At 42.8% G+C, this 22,606-nt stretch overlaps 1 protein-coding gene across 1 annotated transcript in view; it reads right to left on the reverse strand.

The window, feature by feature from the left end:
* LOC126291727 (protein crooked neck) overlaps window positions 1–22,606 on the reverse strand; it is an 84,324-nt gene that overhangs the window by 16,527 nt on the left and 45,191 nt on the right. The window contains exons 10-11 of the mRNA XM_049985394.1: window positions 15,598–15,744; window positions 6,676–6,870 (exon numbers count right to left, since the gene is read on the reverse strand). Of these exons, the coding sequence (XP_049841351.1) occupies window positions 6,676–6,870; window positions 15,598–15,744 (342 nt within the window). The remainder of the gene's footprint in view (window positions 1–6,675; window positions 6,871–15,597; window positions 15,745–22,606) is intronic.

Genomic DNA, 22,606 nt, shown 5'->3' on the forward strand with positions numbered 1-22,606 from the left:
CATAGATAATATTGTCGGGAAGGAGAGCCAAAGGTTGCGTTTCATTGGCAGGACACTTAGATGATGCAACAAGTCCACTAAAGAGACAGCTTACACTACACTCGTTCGTCCTCTGTTAGAATATTGCTGCGCAGTGTAGGATCCTTATCAGGTGGGATTGATGGAGGACATTGAAAGGGTGCAAAAAAGGGCAGCTCGTTTTGTATTATCACGTTATAGGGGAGAGAGTGTGGCAGATATGATACACGAGTTGGGATGGAAGTCATTACAGCATAGACTTTTTCGTCGCGGCGAGACCTTTTTACGAAATTTCAATCACCAACTTTCTCTTCCGAATGCGAAAATATTTTGTTGAGCCCAACCTACATAGGTAGGAATGATCATCAAAATAAAATAAGAGAAATCAGAGCTCGAACAGAAAGGTTTAGGTGTTTGTTTTTCCCGCTCGCTGTTCGGGAGTGGAATAGTAGAGAGATAGTATGATTGTGGTTCGATGAACCCTCTGCCAAGCACTTAAATGAGAATTGCAGAGTAGTCATGTAGATGTAGATGTAGATCTCCTCAGCTGATTCTCACATGTAGTTCATCTCGTATAAAAGGAAATTTACTTTGAAAGCAACGCTTTTCAAACCACCATTCGCAATATTTTCCCATCGCCTGTCAGAAATAGGTTTGTTTCAGCAGTTGGCAGAGAGCACCACTGCGCTTGCACAGCTACGATGACACAGGAAGCCCGTGTGTTTGTAAGTGTAAAACATTTAAAAGATCTTGCATTAAAACAAATCTCGTGTAAACAGCTGTCACGTCACGCTCATCGGAGGCAATTTGTTGTTACGAATCATTGTATAATCTTCATGAAGCCTATGACACACTTTGCATTTGGCAAATGCTTGTATGAGCACTGTGTTTTGTTGCTGTATATGGCGCAATTCCTTTCCGACTTAAGTTTTATTTATTTATTTTTTGCTCTCGTTCATGTTTTGTTACTGCAGTATTATACTGTGGGAGTGGGATACAGTAATATTCTTTGTTAGAGTATTCGTGCTTACCAGTTAAAATCACAAAAATTTAACTGAAAACTAAAACAATGAAAAATTCCCAGAATTCTAAAAAATTCCCGGCTTTATCCTGGTTTTTTTAAAGCCGGGAATTTTTTAGAATTCTGGGAATTTTTCATTGTTTTAGTTTTCAGTTAAATTTTTGTGATTTATCCTGGTTCCCCCCCCCCCCATGAACCATGGACCTTGCCGTTGGTGGGGAGGCTTGCGTGCCTCAGCGATACAGATGGCCGTACCGTAGGTGCAACCACAACGGAGGGGTATCTGTTGAGAGGCCAGACAAACGTGTGGTTCCTGAAGAGGGGCAGCAGCCTTTTCAGTAGTTGCAGGGGCAACAGTCTGGATGATTGACTGATCTGGCCTTGCAACATTAACCAAAACGGCCTTGCTGTGCCGGTACTGCGAACGGCTGAAAGCAAGGGGAAACTACAGCCGTAATTTTTCCCGAGGACATGCAGCTTTACTGTATGATTAAATGATGATGGCATTCTCTTGGGTAAAATATTCCGGAGGTAAAATAGTCCCCCATTTGGATCTCCGGGCGGGGACTACTCAGGAGGATGTCGTTATCAGGAGAAAGAAAACTGGCGTTCTACGGATCGGAGCGTGGAATGTCAGATCCCTTAATCGGGCAGGTAGGTTAGAAAATTTAAGAAGGGAAATGGATAGGTTAAAGTTAGATATAGTGGGAATTAGCGAAGTTCAGTGGCAGGAGGAACAAGACTTCTGGTCAGGTGACTACAGGGTTATAAACACAAAATCAAATAGGGGTAATGCAGGAGTAGGTTTAATCATGAATAGGAAAATAGGAATGCGGGTAAGCTACTACAAACAGCATAGTGAACGCATTATTGTGGCCAAGATAGATACGAAGCCCACACCTACTACAGTAGTACAAGTTTATATGCCAACTAGCTCTGCAGATGATGAAGAAATTGAAGAAATGTACGATGAAATAAAAGAAATTATCCAGATAGTGAAGGGAGACGAAAATTTAATAGTAATGGGTGACTGGAATTCGAGTGTAGGAAAAGGAAGAGAAGGAAACATAGTAGGTGAATATGGATTGGGGCTAAGAAATGAAAGAGGAAGCCGCCTAGTAGAATTTTGCACAGAGCACAACTAAATCATAGCTAACACTTGGTTTATGAATCATGAAAGAAGGTTGTATACGTGGAAGAACCCTGGAGATACTAAAAGGTATCAGATAGATTATATAATGGTAAGACAGAGATTTAGGAACCAGGTTTTAAGTTGTAAGACTTTTCCAGGGGCAGATGTGGACTCTGACCACAATCTATGGGTTATGACCTGTAGATTAAAACTGAAGAAACTGCAAAAATGTGGGAAATTAAGGAGATGGGACCTGGATAAACTGAAAGAACCAGAGGTTGTACAGAGTTTCAGGGAGAGCATAAGGGAACAATTGACAGGAATAAGGGAAAGAAATACAGTAGAAGAAGAATGGGTAGCTCTGAGGGACGTAGTAGTGAAGGCAGCAGAGGATAAAGTAGGTACAAAGACGAGGGCTGCTAGAAATCCTTGGGTAACAGAAGAAATATTGAATTTAATTGATGAAAGGAGAAAATATAAAAATGCAGTAAATGAAGCAGGCAAAAAGGAATACAAACGTCTCAAAAATGAGATCGACAGGAAGTGCAAAATGGCTAAACAGGGATGGCTAGAGGACAAATGTAAGGATGTAGAAGCTTATCTCACTAGGGGTAAGATAGATACTGCATACAGGAAAATTAAAGAGACCTTTGGAGAGAAGAGAACCAAGTGTATGAATATCAAGAGCTCAGATGGCAGCCCAGTTCTAAGCAAAGAAGGGAAGGCAGAAAGGTGGAAGGAGTATATAGAAGGTTTATACAAGGGCGATGTACTTGAGGACAATATTATGGAAATGGAAGAGGATGTAGATGAAGACGAAATGGGAGATATGATACTGCGTGAAGAGTTTGACAGAGCACTGAAAGACCAGAGTCGAAACAAGGCCCCCGGAGTAGACAACATTCCATTAGAACTACTGACGGCCTTGGGACAACCAGTCCTGACAAAACTCTACCAGCTGGTGAGCAAGATGTATGAGACAGGTGAAATACCCTCAGACTTCAAGAAGAATATAATAATTCCAATCCCAAAGAAAGCAGGTGCTGACAGATGTGAAAATTACCGAACTATCAGTTTAATAAGCCACGGCTGCAAAATACTAATGCGAATTCTTTACAGACGAATGGAAAAACTGGTAGATGCAGACCTCGGGGAGGATCAGTTTGGATTCCGTCGAAATGTTGGAACACGTGAGGCAATACTGACCTTACGACTTATCTTAGAAGAAAGATTAAGAAAAGGCAAACCTACGTTTCTAGCATTTGTAGACTTAGAGAAAGCTTTTGACAATGTTGACTGGAATACTCTTTTTCAAATTCTAAAGGTGGCAGGGGTAAAATACAGGGAGCGAAAGGCTATTTATAATTTGTACAGAAACCAGATGGCAGTCATAAGAGTCGAGGGGCATGAAAGGGAAGCAGTGGTTGGGAAAGGAGTGAGACAGGGTTGTAGCCTCTCCCCGATGTTATTCAATCTGTATATTGAGCAAGCAGTAAAGGAAACAAAAGAAAAATTTGGAGTAGGTATTAAAATTCATGGAGACGAAGTAAAAACTTTGAGGTTCGCCGATGACATTGTAATTCTGTCAGAGACGGTAAAGGACTTGGAAGAGCAGTTGAACGGAATGGACAGTGTCTTGAAAGGAGGATATAAGATGAACATTAACAAAAGCAAAACGAGGATAATGGAATTTAGTCAAATTAAATCGGGTGATGCTGAGGGAATTAGATTAGGAAATGAGACACTTAAAGTAGTAAAGGAGTTTTGCTATTTAGGAAGTAAAATAACTGATGATGGTCGAAGTAGAGAGGATATAAAATGTAGACTGGCAATGGCAAGGAAAGCGTTTCTGAAGAAGAGAAATTTGTTAGCATCGAGTATAGATGTGAGTGTCAGGAAGTCGTTTCTGAAAGTATTTGTTTGGAGTGTAGCCATGTATGGAAGTGAAACATGGACGATAACTAGTTTGGACAAGAAGAGAATAGAAGCTTTCGAAATGTGGTGCTACAGAAGAATACTGAAGATAAGGTGGATAGATCACGTAACTAATGAGGAGGTATTGAATAGGATTGGGGAGAAGAGAAGTTTGTGGCACAACTTGACTAGAAGAAGGGATCGGTTGGTAGGACATGTTTTGAGGCATCAAGGGATCACAAATTTAGCATTGGAGGGCAGCGTGGAGGGTAAAAATCGTAGAGGGAGACCGAGAGATGAGTACACTAAGCAGATTCAGAAGGATGTAGGTTGCAGTAGGTACTGGGAGATGAAGCAGCTTGCACAGGATAGAGTAGCATGGAGAGCTGCATCAAACCAGTCTCAGGACTGAAGACAACAACAACAACATCCTGGTTTTCTCTCGGATGAAAAAATTCCCGGGTTTTTCCCGGATCTCCCGGTTGTCCCGGGTCATATACACCCTGCTATTAGTACTTCTGACCTTAGCATATCAGAATCACCTACAGTTATTAAGAAAAAATTGCACTGTATAAATAAGTAGACCTGTGTTATTGATCACATTTAGTAATTACTGGAATTCAATCACAGTAATCTTTCACTGCTGGTCAAATGGATTTCTTTCGAACCAAAGCTATTGATTCTTGTACACTATTTTCATACTGTAACAGTTTAGCTGCACGTTAGGAAACGTGAAACATAACAACATTACTTGAGAGTCTTAATTGTGCTGGTTGTGCTTGCATGTGTGGCATACAGCAGATGTTACCTTCACATCACCGTGTCAGTTTGACACAGTTTTCATATTTGAGGATCGTATGGGGCAGCCAATGATCAGCTGTTAACCATCTTTATGCCAGAAATAGTGAATTATTTGCACTGTGTGCATGGTCCTGCCCCCACAATCTGCTTTTGCCACACACTGATACATACAGCACTCACACATTCTTTATACTGAAACAGTTATTAATAAATCCGTCTCAAATATTGAATCTCATTATGGGTGACAGACCGATCTGTTGTGTCTGGTTTGCCCAAGGACTAGGCTAGATTGGAAGGTGACAGTTTACTTTTCAGTTGGCAGCTGATGAAGCTAATTAATGTCAATAAAGAATTGAGAAGGAATATTAGACTTGATTGTTTTTACATTCAGTGAAATCTGCAACTTCAATGAAATATGCAGCTACCATTTATAAGCCTCAATAAAATTGATTTTTTGTTCCAGATGTCATTGCTTTTAATGAAGACTTAAGTATTACATCATTTGATGTGAGTTTCTTTTCTGGGAAAATTCTGTTTGATTGCAGTCTTGTACCTACAACATTAAGATTATTGTCATGTAAAAAACTATTATTTGTTTCACCATAGCTGAAACAAAAACATAGCTACATCTACAGTCCTCAAGCCACTTTACAGTGCGTGGCAGAGGGTGCTTTTTGTACTAGTATCATTTCCCCCTTTTCCTGTTGCAGCTGCAAATGGTTCGCTGAAAGACTGATTGCTGGTAAGCCTCTGTGTGTGCTCAAATCTCTCTAATATGATCTTCATAGTCTTTTGCAAAATTAATATAGGAGGAAGCAATACATTAGCTGACTCTTCTCCGAACATATGCTCATGTAACTTGAACAGTAAATCTTACTGTGATGCAAAATGCCTTTGTTACAGAGACTGCTACTGAAACTGGCTGAGCATCTATGTGATGCATTTGCCCATTTATGAAATGAACATGTAATGAAACCTGCTGCTCTTCTTTGGATCTTCTCTATCTCCTCTATCAGTCCTCCCAAACAGATGAGCAATATTCAATTGTTGCTCAAACAAAAGTTTTGTAAGCTACTTACATTGTTGATAGACTACATTTCTTGAGGATTCTTCCAATGAATCTTGGTATGGAATCTGCCCTACCCATGATTCATTTTATGTGGTGGTTCCACTTTAAATCATCCTGTACACACATTTACAGAAGTAACTACTTCCAGTTATTGTTATACAATTGTGTAACCATACAATGAAGTTCAATAAAGTTTCTGTCTATGTATTGCCAATATGTTTTATTGTTTATGTCCAGAGTCAAATGCCACTCTCTGCACCCAATGTGAATCCTCAGCAGGTGTTGTCACATTTTGCTACAACTTTCCAGTGTTATGACATCTCTGTATACAGCAGCATAATTTGCAAAAAGCCTCACGGGCCTTCTGATATTATCTATCATGTCATTTATATGTATTATGAAAACCAATGGTCTCTCTGAAAAGCCTTAGGGAACTTCTGATGTTATCTGCTATGTAATTAACATACATTGTGAAAAGTAGTGGTTCTAGAACACTCGCTTGGAGCACACCTGAAGTTACATCCTTGGCTAAACAAGTCAACTGTTCCATCAGCTTAACTATCCTAGATACAGTGTGACACGTGTCACAAACATACACTTTCAAGTAAGAATGTGGATGGCCCTTCTTAAAGATTTACCAAATTTTCATGCCCAGTGTATAAGATTTGCAAGTGCACTAGCTGGATGCTTGCAAATTAATGGGTGGCACTTTGGACTGACCTTCACATGCAGTGTCCTCTCCAGAAGGCGCTCGTACAGTTCGCGAGCTCGGCCCATCTCCTCCTGGCCCACCTCAAAGTCAATGTATGCCTTCCACAGAATCTCAGGCATGTCCAGACGGGGCTGATTCACGGCCAGCTCGTAGATAGCTCGGGCACGGTCAATGTCGCCGAGGAGCGTTTCCAGCTCTGCAAACTGACAATTACTACACACTAGTCATATATACATATGTAAGGCAGTATCTTATACAAGGCTATAGCACCCCCAAAACACACACACACACACACACACACACACACACACACACACACGAGAGAGAGAGAGACAGAGAGAGAGAGAGAGAGAGAGAGAGAGAGAGAGAGAGAAGGTAGAGGGGTGGTGGGCTGTGAAACGTATGCAGCAACTGAAATATGCGAGGGCTATTTGTTTTCCAAAATGTGATCAGTTGCAAAATGGAAACTACAGTGAGGATCAAAACTGTTTCGGTTGCATCATTTAACTACAACTTGCAAGTACTTCTTTACATAGCTGCCAATGCGACTAACTTTCCAATAGCATCATTGTACAAAGCAGCTGCTTCTGCTTTCGTGCAATTCTCTATGCTGGTCTGCACCTCATTGCGTATGCCAAAATCCTGTCCTCATAGCCAGTGGTTCATGTGAGCAAAGAGATGAAAATCAGAGGTGCTGCCAAGCCCTAGCTGTCTGGTAGGTGATCAAACACTTCTCACCAAAATCACTAGAAGATTTTTGTTGTAGCTGCAGCGTGCGGCCAAGCAAGCCACAAAGAACAACAATGACAGATGACAACATTCATCTTCGCTTGTTCTGAAATGCTCTTCACAGACAATTTTCTTAAATTGCAGATCCACTCATTGAACAAGATCATTAGTTGCCAGTTACTTTCTTCCCTGAGCGCCTGCACCATGAATGTCTGTACATCCTGCTTTTTAAAGTTCCTGGCAGCACTGAAGCATTTTGCTGTCATGTATGACAGTTATGTTATGGAGACTGCATGATATCAGGTGGTAGCCCTCAGCATGAAGAAACTGAATAACAGCAAGCACTTCATACTTGGAGACACTATTGCCCTAAGCAACTTTATACACTCACTATGTATCAGAACTGAAAAACGTTATGTGATGCAACGTGATCGACAGGTGTACTAGAAATGCTGTGCAATGCGTCTGCACGGAGCTTCCATCAGATTTTCCCTGTGGTTATAATTTTGTAACTGAGTGAACCTTGGAAAAAAATAGCCATCATACTATTAACACTTCACATTCTGAAGAAGCATATGAAATTGAAGTTAGTTTGTTAGGTTTTTTTTTTTTGGGGGGGGGGGGGGGGACATGATATTAAAGGATAAACAAATAACAGATGCGTTATTTGTACTCTACAGAACACGTGTATTGGAAATAAATTGTGGTTAGACTTTCCCCACAGGAGTTACTGACACCATAAAACCAAATGGGGAACTTTTTACTACTCAAATAATATAGAGTAGAACTTGGATCATAACTACAGGAATAGAGCCAGAAGTGGAAGATACCAAATGCAATGACATGAAAATAGAGACCAATATGCCTGAAGTAACACAACTGAAGCATGAAATGGAACATGATATCACAGTAGAACCCAAGGAATGCAACATTAAAATGAAACCAAAATTTGGGTTTTAAAACATACATAGAATGTACAGGCAACTTTCTAAATTTCTTTCTTACTGCTGATCCACACATGTAAGCCATACTTTCTATTTGTGTTTCTAACTGCAATGACTGTGATGTGGTGATGATGATGACTGGTTTGTGGGGCACTCAACTGCGCAGCTATCAGTGCCCGTACAAAGTCCCAACTTTTACACAGTCCCATTTTTTTTCACAGTCCAATCTAGGCGCTATCAAAAATGATGATGATGATGATGATGATGGTGATGGTGGTGGTGGTGGTGGTGCTGGTGGTGAAATGATGAGGACAACACTAACACCCAGTCCACGGGCAGAGAAAAATCCCCAACCAGGCTGGGAATCGAACCCGGGACCCTGAGATCCACAGTGACAGTGATGTGCTTACAAAATAGAGGTATTTAATGGATTAATTAGTAAGTTAAAATAGTCCATGTCAGACGTGAATTTAACTAATTATGACTGAGTAATACATAGTTACTAAAGAAACATATCCATCAGTAACTCAATGAAACAAAGCAAATTAACTGTAAGCTAACATCAGAACCACTTTATTCTCTACAGATAATTTGTTTAACGTTAGTGAGTAATGATATTTCAACATTTTCTTTATAGCTGTAACACATCTGTGATACAAAAAGGACCATCTCCTTCAATCCAGAGTATTAACATTCTACAAGAAATTTCCTATGAATAGAATAGACTGCTACTCAGCATATAGAGCAGGCATTGAGCTGCAGACAAGTGTGTGTGCACGCGCTTGTGTTTGTGTGTGAAAACTTGCACTTTCTATTTCAAAAGAAGGCCTTTTGACTGAAAGCTTAAATGTTACGTAATCTTTTTCATTGTACCTGTCTGCAACTCACCCTCTTGTATGATGTTAGCAGCAATCTATCATTTTCATATTATTGTTGTTCTTCCAACCTGGACTTTCCATTATTTGTAATACATCTGTCCAATATAAACTCTGTGAATGGTTCCTTGGGACTGTATATTGTTGACTGATGCGGTTTCAAACTTGAGATAAGTCTCCACTAGATGGCAGTACCGGAAAGACACATACTGCAATATTAGAGACACACTACTGTCCGAGGCATTTCTGTTGGCTTTCAACACTGGAGCTCCTACTTTGAGTTTAAGTAAACATTCAGTTATCACAGACTGGGTCCCGTTCCAATCTTCCGTAAAAATCCATCACAGTTTCGAACCGAGGTAATCTGTGCATGAACCAGCACACAGTCAGACACTGACAATCACATCTGCATGGACTTCAACTCAGGCCTGATTTTGTTTACGACGATGGTTTGTTAAGTTTGGTAAGATAGCAACAAAAAATGTTTATTTCGTAAATAACTAACCTTACTTCTCGGCACAGTCTCCTTTGAGAGATATACGCTTGGTCCAGTGATCCTCCAGCTTTTTTATCACATCAGAAAACTATGTTCTGTCAAACTCTGTAACATATTTGTTGACTGCAACTATCACTTTCCAATTTCGTGACTCTTTCATCCCATCAAGCCAAAGTTTCAAGTAAGGGAACTGGAAGAAGTAATTTGGGAGCTATGTCTATGAATATTTTGTATGAGGTACCAACTCAAAGCCCAATTCATGCTCTTTTGCCACTGTTATTGCTGATGTATATGATGGTGCATTAACCTATTTTTGCTTTTCGGCCAACAAAAGTTTCACACACTCCAGCAATGAAGCATAATAGGGTCCAGTAATGTGACTTTTCCAAGTAATCTACAAGGATTATTTCTTGGGAATCCCAAAACAACAGTGGCCATCAACTTATTGGTTGACAAAATGGTCTTTGACTTATTCAGTGGACTTTCAACAGCCTTTGGGCATTGTTTTGATTGCTGTTTTGACTTGTGCGTATAACAATGGAGCCAAGTTCCATCAAAAGTCACAAATCAATGTAAAAACACATACAGACTGCGATAGAACATCGGCAACTATAGTGTTGAAGCGTTTGTGCTTTATGCGCTTTTGTTGGACTGTGAGCAATTGTGGTGCTCACCTTGCACATAGCTTCTTCATAGCCAATTCTCCAATCAGGGTATTATGAACTCGCTCAGTTGAGATGCCTACAGTCTCAGAAATCTCAGGCATTTTTTTATTTGTTGGTCTTTTATTTCCATACAATGGATTTTGTCATTAGTTTCCTTTGTGGTGAGCTCAGTTGGACGGGCAGGGTGTACTTCATTTTAAGAATTTGAACAATCATGTTTAAATACATTAATCGAAAAATAAATGGTCTTTGGTGACGGTGTAGAGTCCATGTGAACTTCATCAAATTCTGTTTTGATTTGCACAGCAGTCCATGCTTTCAAATGAAAATGGTTCATACCAGCAAACATTCTGCAATCAACACACTGTTCAATTCAGACAGCTGCCAACAATGAAGTGTACACTGCACATTTTTGAAATTCTTTATATGACCCTTGAAATAATCAAACTTACCAACCATGAAGGCACAACAAAAATGTTCCATTCTTTGATGCAAATTTACCAGACTTACCAAACCCCCTTCCTATATTTGGAGTACCTCACTGCTGTACGCGGATTCATTTCCGAAGTATCTCAACAACTTTTTTTTGTTTAATAAATGTAATAATTTTCAAGATTTCATAATTAGCTTCTTATAATATCACTGGAACTGCACCATATGCATTTTCATGGACATGTTCCAATGGAAGTTGTGTAGCCATGATTTCAGCCCCATACAAATATTCTTAGCAGATCATTCAAAGAATAACATGTTTTATAGCTAGTAGCAACCACTAAATAGTGGTTGGTAGCTTTTTAATATACTTACTTAAAAATACAACCACAGATTCATCAAATTGTCGTCTATGTTTTACAATATAATAAGCCCCATATGTTAAAAACCCAGCATTAAATAGATGTTTCATATGGACAGTGAAATGACACATCAACATTGCTATAGTGAGTTTTCAGTTTTTCCTGACATATTTTATAACAAAATGATCATTGGGATTACTAACAGTTGTTAGTGTTGAAAAAATACAACTGATGCTGTCACCATCATCAAGTGCGCTATGAAACAACCAACTGATGACTTTTGGGGCCACATATACAGTCATCCTCTCCCCCCCCTCCCCCCCCCCCCCCACACACACCGTCATCCTAACCCCCCCCCCCCCCCACACACACGCACACACGCACGCACTACACACACACACACACACACACACACACACACACACACACACACACACACTCCTCCCCTCTGATGATGTTCTATCAACAGCCCACTCTCAGATGTAAACTGTGTTCTGTAGACTATTTGCTCCCTACAGTGTGTGTCAGCGTGCTGACATCAGCAGTTCTATCAATCCTTGGAGTCAGTTCCCTTTGCTTGTGGAAATTGCTGATGTTGTAGCCAGTGCTGCACTTGATTGGTTGGTCTATGGTATAAAATTTCAATAGATTCCTTGATAACAAAGTTGCAGTAATGAGTTACTGGAACCAGACTCTGGTGCATTTGAACACCACTGTGAAACGGCTGACTTGTTGGGCTGCAATACATACGTATGTCAATGATGTTCTCAGCAGTGGTGTCAGATGGTTTGTATTGGGTGGGCAGAGCTTTTGAAGTACCACACTTTGGCACTAGAAAAGCATAGAGCGAACATACTAGAGTCAGTAATACAAGTGCGGAGGTCAAACTAGTTTTGGCAGGATTTATAGTGACTACTGTTTTGTGTGATTGTCGTTTTTGCGACAGGTGATTTTTGTGAACAGCGTATGTCAGAGAAATTCTGCTTTTTGCTGGGAGAAAGGAGACCAGAAACTCCTGAAATATTAAAAATGGTATACAAGGACACTGCTATAGAAAAAAACCCAAGCATTTTGTGATTTTCCTTTTCAAATAAGGTGAAATATCAATTGATGACAAACCCCATACTCATCATCCTTCCACAACGCACAAAAATGTTGAAAACATTCATGCAATCATCAATTAAAATCTACAACAGACTACTGAAGAAACTGGAGAGCTGTCGTGAGTGACTTCGAGTTCAGTGCAGCGAATTGTGACAGAAGATTTGGGAATAAAAAGGGTGGCTGCCAAAGTCATGCCGCAACTGCTGACTGCTGAAGAAAAACAAGGTTGCAAAAAAGGATGCTGTCCTTTGAAAGAACAGTCCCAAAATGTTCCAAACTTTTTTTTCAAAAATCATCACAAGTTACAAAATTTGGTGCTGTGCATACAATCCGGAATCAAAGCAACAATCAAGCCAGTGGAAGACTTCAAGTTCGCCTCACCTCACGAAAGCTCATCAGGTGAAATGAAACATTAAAACAATTCTGATCTGTGTTTTTTTTTTTTTTTTAATTTGAGAGCAGCCGTCCATTCAGAGTTCGTTCTCTAGGGTCAGATACTTAACCAGACTTTCTACTTGGAAGTTTTCAAAAGATTGCACAACAGTGTGCAGCAGAAATTGCCTGATTTGTGGCAGTCGGATGACTTTTCCATTATGACAATGTTCCTGCTCACACAGCCCTGTCTGTACAATAATTCTTAACCAAAAATGGTATGACCCCTGTTCCTCAACCCCCCCCCCCCCCATACTCATCCGACCTTGCCATGTGTGACTTTTTTATTTCCTAGAATGAAAAGAGATGTGAAAGAAAACTGTTAAGCGGATGATGCTCAGGTGAAGAAAAAAACAATGGAAGTGCTGTCAAACATCACAATAGATGAATTTAAACAAAGTTTTGAAAAACTGACTAAAAGATTACACAAGTGTATTAGTGCAAGTGGATGGTACTTTGAAGGGGATCGAAGGTTTGTGCTTTTTTTTTTTTTTAAGTTGAGTATCTTTCAAGTACCACCTCATACAGTCTTTTTGATGTATGATTTGCCATAATGAGAGGAGATATGGTACACTCTAGCCTTGTGAAGTGTCGGATTGTTCTTGACACTCTCCAGTATGATTCAACAGAGGGGTGGAACCTCATGGGCACTACAAACTGCATCTAAAGCAATCTTCTTAAAAAGAATGGAGGAACAGGAACAGAGCGCTACCACTGCATTTTTTACCATACACTAAGACTGTTATTGAGGAAAATAGGAATCATCATCCCAAAACACAGCTTTAAGATTTTGTTCTACACAATCCCTACAACAAAAGTGTTACTGGGAAGTGTAAACAATAACCTTATATTTTGCAAGGTTGAAGTGTGTTACCTAAAATCCTTTGTTAATATGCTAAACCATACAATGATGTGTATACTCCCAGTCGAAAGCTGCTACCAAAAACATTGACATCATACTTGTTTAATGCAGTCAAAGTCAGCTGCTACAGAACACTGCCTTTTGAAAACACATGGTATGCAGTGTGAAAACACTAGAGTCCTGGCTCTGACACCACATTCCTGAGACAGCATCACCAAGAAACCTATTGAGAGTTGACCAAGGATCAACTAATTAACTGCAATGCTGGCTACAACCTCAGCAAAGCTTGAAACCCCACAACTGATGTAATTAGGATCAAATGGAACACTGGCTGGGAAGAAGGGATGGGGGAGTGAGAAGGTACAAGCAATCCCTTAGGCACCAGACTGTCACTTTATCTGCACACTTGATAGTTCTGACACAACTAATCACTGAAATACTGCACCACTTGGCCACCTACAACATACACTACACCTAGAGATTTAATTTGTTAATATTAGTATTACACTTCCTTCGTCAGTCTATTCTCAATTCTGGTTATGACCCCAAGTAGCTATTTCTAAAAATGAACATAAGTGTCTCCAAGAAGTTATTACAGTCTGCTAGTGTTGAATGGTGGAAGATGAAGCAGATAATATGCCAAGAATAAGAGATAGTTGACAGCAAAAAATTAAATAAATGGAAAGCTGAAATTACTCGTATAGCAGAGAGGGATAGGAAATCAGCAAGAGAAAGACAAGCTATAGTTGAACAAAACAAGAAAACTTAATTCATGTCCAGAAATAGTTCCTCAAATCAATGGCACAACTTTAGGAATGGTTGTTGAATGCGAGGAACTATAATCCAACATCTACAAAAATGTATAATAGCTGTCAATCACCTGCAGTCAAATGATAGCTATTGACTAGGCCCACTTACAGATAGGATACTGACAATAACTTTGGCTGTTCTATGTCTATCTTTTGTTCATACACATGAGCAAACTATGAAGCTACTGTGATCACCTGGTCTCTTAAGTGTGCCTTGGTGTCAGTCACGATTCATCAACAGGTGATAAATTGCCAGACATTTTGTTTTGCACATTGTCCCCATCCTAGAAAAGCCATTATCATAAATAATGCATGTATCCAGACAAAGCAACCCAGTTCTGGATTGTCAGAGACAGTTTTCAAACAAAAGTTTATCAAACAACAATCAGTAGTTATATAATGAAAAGGACAGTTGCTACTCACTATATAGCTGAGTCACAGAAAGGCACAACAAAAAGCTTAGCTTTTGGCCAATAAGGGCTTTGTCAAAATTAGACAACATACACATATGCACTCATTCACACAAACACAACTCACACACACACACGACCACAGTTCTGGCATCTGGAGTTAGACTGTGAGCAGCAAGGCATTACACGAGAGGCAACTGGGTGGGGGTAAGGAGGAGACTGGGGTGAGAAGGGAGAGGGATAGCAGGATAGGGGTGCAGGATGGTAAAGTGCTGCTGGGAGAACACAGGGACACGGTGGAGAGTGGGACAGCTATGTGCAGTTGGGAGGTTAGGTAGAGGGGAGGGGAGGGGGTGTTAGCGGATAAGGAGAGAAGTAAAAAGACTGGGTGTGTTGGTGGAATATAGGGCTGTGTAGTGCTGGAATGGGAACAGGGAAGAGGCTAGTTGGGTAAGGACAATGACTAACAAAGGTTGAGATTAGGAGGGTTACGAGAACATAGGATACATTGCAGGGAGAGGTCCCACCTGCACAATACAGAAAAGCTGATGTTGATGGGAGGCATCCAGATGGCACAGGCTGTGAAACAGTCATTGAAATGAAAGACAATGTTGGGAGGCTTGCTCAGCAAAAGGGTGGTCCCATTGTTTCTTGGCCACAGTTTGTCGGTGGCCATTCACTGTTGTGCCTTTCTGCGGCTCAGCATCTCTGCTATATGACGAGAAGCAACTATTTTTTTCATTATGTTGTTAATATCATCCTGGATTTTCCATTGTTTAACAGTCATTTTTTATAGATATAAATCTTTACCTTCATCCACGTGACACAGTTTTCAGGTCCAAATTCTAAGAACTTCTGGTACAAAATGCGACAACGGTCAAATTCTCGGAGCTGGATTTCGAGATCGATGTATCCCCGGAAGAGCTTGTCCTTGGGACACATTCCAAGAGCCATGCCCTATAATTAAAAAGATATAATGTAAATGCTTTAATTACTTTTTCTGTAATTACTGGAATTAAGAAAAGAAAAGAGAAGTAACTTGAGACCACGTGTATCTCAATAGAGACAAAACGATAATGTTCCCTTTGATTAATTTTATGTGTAATTCTTCATGTAACCACAATGTTTACACTATAGTCTAAATGAAGTCATGTTTAATAAAACATTCATCAGAGATAATGGTATTCACTACGACCTGTCAGTGTGAGACTTTTTCTCTACAAACTATTTCTCATTTATTTAAGAATATGCTAATAATTGCTGTTACTGCAGCACAATTTCAACAGACAGCAACAATGGATCACATTACAAACCAAACTTCCTCCACACTTTGGTCATTGTTAACTTCAAGCATGAGATTGTGAGAAAGTTGGCACAGTGCTACTTTGCACTGAAATAGGTAAGAAAGGAACTAATGCTCATCTACAAAACAAGCATATTCAAATATGGAACATTATTTTTTTATAGTATTAAACACCGACCTCTGCTTTTGTGTTGATGACAAATTAACAACTACATGACATAGTGTCACACATGGGTTAGACTCCATCACACAATCGTGGAACGGGTCAGGGAACTAGACCGTGAACTCACGGGCAATAATGAAGTTTCCCAAGGCCAGCAAGTGTGACGGAAGCAGCTGTAATCAAGCAGTAAACAGTTTCCTTAAACTATTTCAAAACCAATTGTTCCCAAAACAGAATCTCCGGGTCAGCCCCTATTTTTAGTCCACTCACTTTCAAATTGTTGAAATACATTTTTAATTTCATGGTCACAGACAGAACACACACACAAAGTACATGGTAAGATCACATGCTATTTCGTAAGCATCTATTGACATATTTTATTTAATCTTATACTGAAACCTGAATGTCACAGCAGGCCTACAGTTCCTGAAAAAAGTTCAACAATTTCTTGAAATGTCTTTTGGTTAATTAGAATCCCTGCCAGCAGACATCATGATAGAGGTTGTGTCGGTAGCACAGTGGATCAGTGCGAACAACTGCCATGGGCAGGCCGACTGACAGAACTGTTTACCTTTGGATTTCCTATTTCCGTGAGCTCGGGCACCAGGCGCCCTCACCTGTCGTGTGTCGCATTCACCTCCATGTATGCGGTTTCGGACTTTCTGCTTCCGCTTAAGTTTGAAACGTATGATGAGTTTTGATTTCCTCCGGTGGGGCGACCATTGGCCCATACAGTGCCTTGTGCTTACAGTGTTGTTTACTGGTGTTGTCACACTTGTGCAGACATTAAAGTTAATGCTTCAATGTTTGGAGCGAAACATATGCTCATTATATGACTGGCTCCAGTCAAGTGACCATCAGCATTCCTAAGCCTTGATTTAATTACTGAAAAAGCACTTTCACACAAGTAATTGGTTCTGAACTTACTGCAGACTTGAGCGGCAATTTTAAACAACTGAGGGTACTGTTCATGAGGATACTTATTTCTAAATATTCTGCACTGCAAAATCTCTCTCTTTCCATACAATTATGCTGGAGGTCAAGTAGTATTTCAGGAAGCAACTCTTCAATGTACACTGCAAAAAGAATTGCTAAAATATCAAAACGCAATTAAAATTGATATAAATTACTAAATATATTGTCAAAGCTCTCTCTCAGAGCTTGTAAGTTTGTGATACAGTAATATATACAGTTAAATGTTTGGTTGGTTGGTTGGTTGATTGGGGTTGAAGGGACCAAACAGCAAGGTCATCAGTCCCTTGTTACAAAGGCGGTCAGTTCCGACAGAGGGACAGCTCAGAAGAGTCAAAAACGATAAAAGGTAAAAGGTAAAAGGTAAAAGGCTAAAAAAGTGCAGTTGTGTCGTCAATGATAAAAACACAAGGAGGGAAGTCAGTAAATGGGCAACCTCAAGAGAGGAAATATCCCACCTGTGATGCAGTACAAGCAAGACCACATGCTATTTAAAAGCGTTCAACCGCCAGAGTGTAAAAGGGCGGATTGTAGAAGGGATTAAACAAACCTAAAAGGCGATAAAAACAGTAAAAGGGAAAAAAGAAGGAACATGGCCAGGGAGGGGAGTCAGGAATCTCCAAGCACAGCCTACAGTGGGAGACATCCCAACCCTCACCGCCCTGCCCCTACTCCAGAGGGAGATGAAAATCCTTAAAACTGAGAATAAAAACCACTTTCACGGAGGAAACTGAGAACCAGTTCAACCATCCGGGAATCGTCTGCTAATATTAAGGGTAAAGTGCAGGGAAGTCTGTACTTAGTACGCAAAGCTAAAAGAAGGGGGCATTCCACCAAAATGTGGGCCACTGACTGGAAAGCTCCACAACCACAAAGTGGGGGTGGCTCACCACGCAAAAGAAAACCATGGGTCAGCCTGGTATGGCCGATGCGAAGACGACAGAGGGTGGTTGAGTCCTTTCGCGAGAGGCGTAAGGAAGAACGCCATGGGACAGGTGTCACCTTAATCGCACGAAGTTTATTAGACAAGGGGGTAGCCTCCCAGGATGTGGCCCATGATTGCGCAAAGTGGGATTTGAGATGAAGCCGTAAATCCGCCACAGGAGGGGTGACAGGGAATGGGGGATAAGTGACTGCTCCCCCAGCCAAACGATCAGCAAGCTCATTTCCTTGGATGCCCACATGGCCAGGGACCCAAAGGAAGCTAACAGAACAAGCAGCATGGTGGAGATCAGCGAGATGGTCATGGATGGAGGAGACCAAGGGATGACGGGAGAAACACTGGTCAAGTGCCTGAAGGCCACTCATTGAGTCTGTACATAACAAAACGCGATTGAGCTTGGACTGTTTAATAAAGGCCAGGGCCCGGGAGACCGCCATCAATTCCGCAGTGAACACCCCACATGCATTTGGCAGGAGATGATTTTCCATGCCTACAGAGGAGGTGAAGGCATAGCCCACACGATCAGCAGATTTAGAGCCATCAGTGTAAAAAACAACAGCATCCCGAAACTCAGATAAAATACGGCGGAAAAAACAACGGAACACCATCGGGGGAACGGAATCTTTCGGACCTCAGCAGAGATCCATCCGAACTCGGGGCCGAGGAACTAACCAAGGAGGTGTGTTGGGGAGGGAACGTGGGATACAGGAAAAGGAAGGAAGCTGAAAATCACGGCGAAGAGACGCTAGGCGGAGCCCAACCGGTAAACCCGCCCGAGGGCGGGAGTCAGGTGGGCGACTTCCTTGGGCAGGGAACAGGATAGAATAGGAAGGATGAGTGGGAGAGGAACGGACAGTGATTGCATACGAAACCAGAAGCTGGGAGCGCCGAACGGAAAGGGGGGGGATCCCAGCCTCAACCAGGAGACTATCAACAGGGCTAGTCGGGAAGGCACCGATGGCCACACGGATACCACGATGGTGGACCGGATCCAAGAGGCGCAATGTAGAAGGGGCAGCTGAACCGTAAACTTGACAACCATAGTCCAAGCGAGACAACACTAAGGCCCGATAAAGGTGGAGGAGAGTGGAACGGTCAGCACCCCAAGAGGTGTGGGCAAGGAAGCGAAGGACGTTTAGTTTACGGAAACATCCTATCTTCAGGCGTCTGATATGAGGCAGCCAAGTGAGCTTGTTGTCGAAAAGAAGGCCAAGGAAACGAAACTGTGGGACCACAGGTAATCGTTGTGCATTGAGATAGAGCTCTGGATCGGGGTGGACTGTCACACGGCGACAAAAGTGGACCACTCGCGATTTTAAAGGAGAAAACTGAAATCCGTGTGAGATGGTCCATGCAGAGGCACGCCATATAGCACCCTGGAGCTGCCGCTCTGCAGCGGCCATCGAAGAGGAACTAACCCAAATGCAGAAATCATCCACATACAGAGCAGGAGTGACCAAAGGACCGACGGAGGCCACAAGTCCATCTATAGCAATGAGGAACAGAAGTACACTCAATACGGAACCCTGAGGGATGCCATTCTCCTGGGTTCGCGGAGAACTTAAAACTGTACCAACCCTAACCCTAAACGAACGATGAAACAAGAACTGGCGGATAAAAATCGGGAGTGGGCCCCGAAGACCCCACTCATGAAGTGTAAGTAAGATATGATGGCGCCAAGCCGTATCATAGGCCTTGCGAAGGTCGAAAAATACAGCAACCAAATGGCGGCGCTGGGAAAAGGCCTGCCGAACTGCGGATTCCAAGTGAAGTAAATGATCGATCGGAGACCGTCCCTCTCGGAAGCCACACTGGTAAGGGGACAACAGACGCCGAGATTCGAGGACCCAAGTGAGCTGACGGGCTACCATCCGTTCAAGTAACTTACAAACAACGTTCGTCAGACTAATTGGCCGATAGCTGTCGACGAACAGGGGGTTCTTACCGGGCTTAATGACGGGAACCACGATGCTATCCCTCCATTGAGAAGGGAAGTCACCCTGGAGCCAAATACGGTTAAATACCCGGAGAAGATGTCGCTGTTGTGGAGCACTGAGATGTTGAAGCAGTTGGTTATGAATGGAGTCTGGGCCAGGGGCCGTATCATGAGAAGAGGAGAGTGCGGAAAGAAGTTCCCATTCAGTAAAAGCGTCGTTGTATGATTCTGACTGGCTGGGGGTAAAACATAAGGCGGAAGCTTCGGCCCGCTGTATCTGGGGAAGGAAAGCAGCCGGATAGGAGGCTGATGCCGCCGCTGTTGTTCCGCTGGTGTTCCGCGAGAATCAACAGGTCCGTGCAAAGGCCATCCGGGAGGTGAAGACCCGGGAGGGTAGACTGCCGATGGCAACCTTGGAGAGAGCGAAGTGTAGCCCATACCCGCGACAGAGGGACAGCAGAACCGAGGGAAGAAACAAAGCGTTCCCAACACATCCGTTTGCTCCGTTTGATTAAGTAACGGGCTTTTGCGCGAAGGCGTTTAAAGGTAATAAGATTGGCAACGGATGGATGCCTCTTAAGGTGTTGCAAAGCTCGACGGCGATCACGGATGGCAACGGCAATGTCCGAACTCCACCAAGGGACCTGCCGGCAGCGAGATGGTCCAGATGAGCGCGGGATAGCAAGGCTAGCAGCGTGAACAATCGCGTCAGACATGTCACGTATGACATCATCAATACCATCCGACAATGAGGGAGAAAAAACGACCTGTGCAGTATACAGAGGCCAATTGGCACGTTGGAAGGACCAACGAGGTGATCTGTCCATGGGGGAGCGGGAAGGGAGCGAGAGAATCAACGGGAAGTGGTCACTATCGCAAAGGTCGTCGTGCGGTGACCATTTTAGGGAAGGGAGGAGGGAGGGAGAAGAGAGAGAAAGATCAATGGCAGAAAAGCTACCATGACCGGCACTGAAATGGGTAGGGGAGCCATCATTAAGAAGGCACAAGTCGTGGTCGGTAATAAACTGGTCAATGAGATGACCCCGACTAGATGGAAATGCACTGCCCCACAAGGGATGATGTGCATTAAAATCGCCAAGTATAAGGAAGGGAGGAGGAAGTTGCTGAAGGAGGGCACTTAAGGAGGCAGGTGTAGGAGTTCTGTCAGGAGGGAGATACAGATTGCAAATTGTGACCCCAGAGTCCAGGTGGATCCTAACAGCAACTGCTTCCAATGTAGTTTGGAGAGGAATCCACGTGCTGGCAATGTCCGTTCGGACCAACGTGCAAACTCCGCCAGACGCCCGTAGGGGGCCGACCCGATTTCGGCAGAAAGCACGGAAGCCACGGAGGGTTGGTGAGTGACCACCAGTAAAATGAGTTTCTTGTAGAACCACACAAGCCGCAGAGTAAAACGAAAGAAGGGATTGCAACTCCGGTAGGTGACAGTAATAGCCATTACAGTTCCATTGGATAGCCAAAGAACGATGAGTCAATTGGGGGGTGAACAGGCTAATGTCAGTCATGCCGGTGGGTCACCACCCGTCACCGACAAGGAGGGGGCGACATCCATGAATAACAGGTCAGAGACAGGTTGTGAAGATGGGGACGAGACCTCTGGCGACACCAGAGACTCCTTGTCCCGGGACTTGTGCTTCTTCTTTCTTTCTGTTTGGGATCGTGGAGGGCTGTGCAACAAAATGGAGCCAGCCACAGCAAGATCGGGAACAGAAAGAGAGCGGGCGATCTGGGGGCCCGCAGACCGTGGTTCTCGTGGTGGCCGCGTGGCAGCAGACCTTTGGCCTGGAAGGTGCCGGGAAGGGGGATCCCGCGAGGGGCGCCCATGACCGGCAGACGCCGAAGAAGCAGGACACTTCTCCAGCCGGGGAGAGGAAGCGGTGCCCGGAGGGGATGGTGTGGGAACCACAGGGGGAGGGGGGAGGAAAGGGGTTCGGGACTGGGGTAAGGAATGAGGAGGAGGGGGTTAAGATACTACTGAAGCATAACTAGTTGTCAGGGTCACTGGATGAAGGCGTGTATACTTTTTACGGGCCTCGGTATAGGTGAGACGATCAAGAGTCTTATACTCCTGTATCTTTTTCTCTTTCTGATACACTGGGCAATCCAGTGACCGTGAAGAATGATTCCCACGACAATTTACGCACACAGGAGGGGGACACACAGGAACTTCCCTCATGGAACGGATGTCCACAGTCACCACAGAGGGGGGCCTGCGAACAGCACGAAGACATGTGGCCAAAACGCAAACACTTGAAACATCGCATAGGTGGTGGGATGTATGGCTTCACGTCACACCGATAGACCATAATCTTGACCTTCTCAGGGAGGGTGTCCCCTTCAAAGGCCAAGATAAAGGCACCAGTGTCAACGCGGTTGTCCTTCGGACCCCTCTGAACCCGCCGAACAAAGTGAACCCCCCGCCGGCTTAGATTGTCCCGAAGTTCCTCATCAGATTGAAGGAGGAGGTCTCTATGGAAAATT

Source organism: Schistocerca gregaria, chromosome 9 (genome assembly GCF_023897955.1).
Source record: "Schistocerca gregaria isolate iqSchGreg1 chromosome 9, iqSchGreg1.2, whole genome shotgun sequence".
Taxonomy (NCBI): Eukaryota; Metazoa; Arthropoda; class Insecta; order Orthoptera; family Acrididae; genus Schistocerca; species Schistocerca gregaria.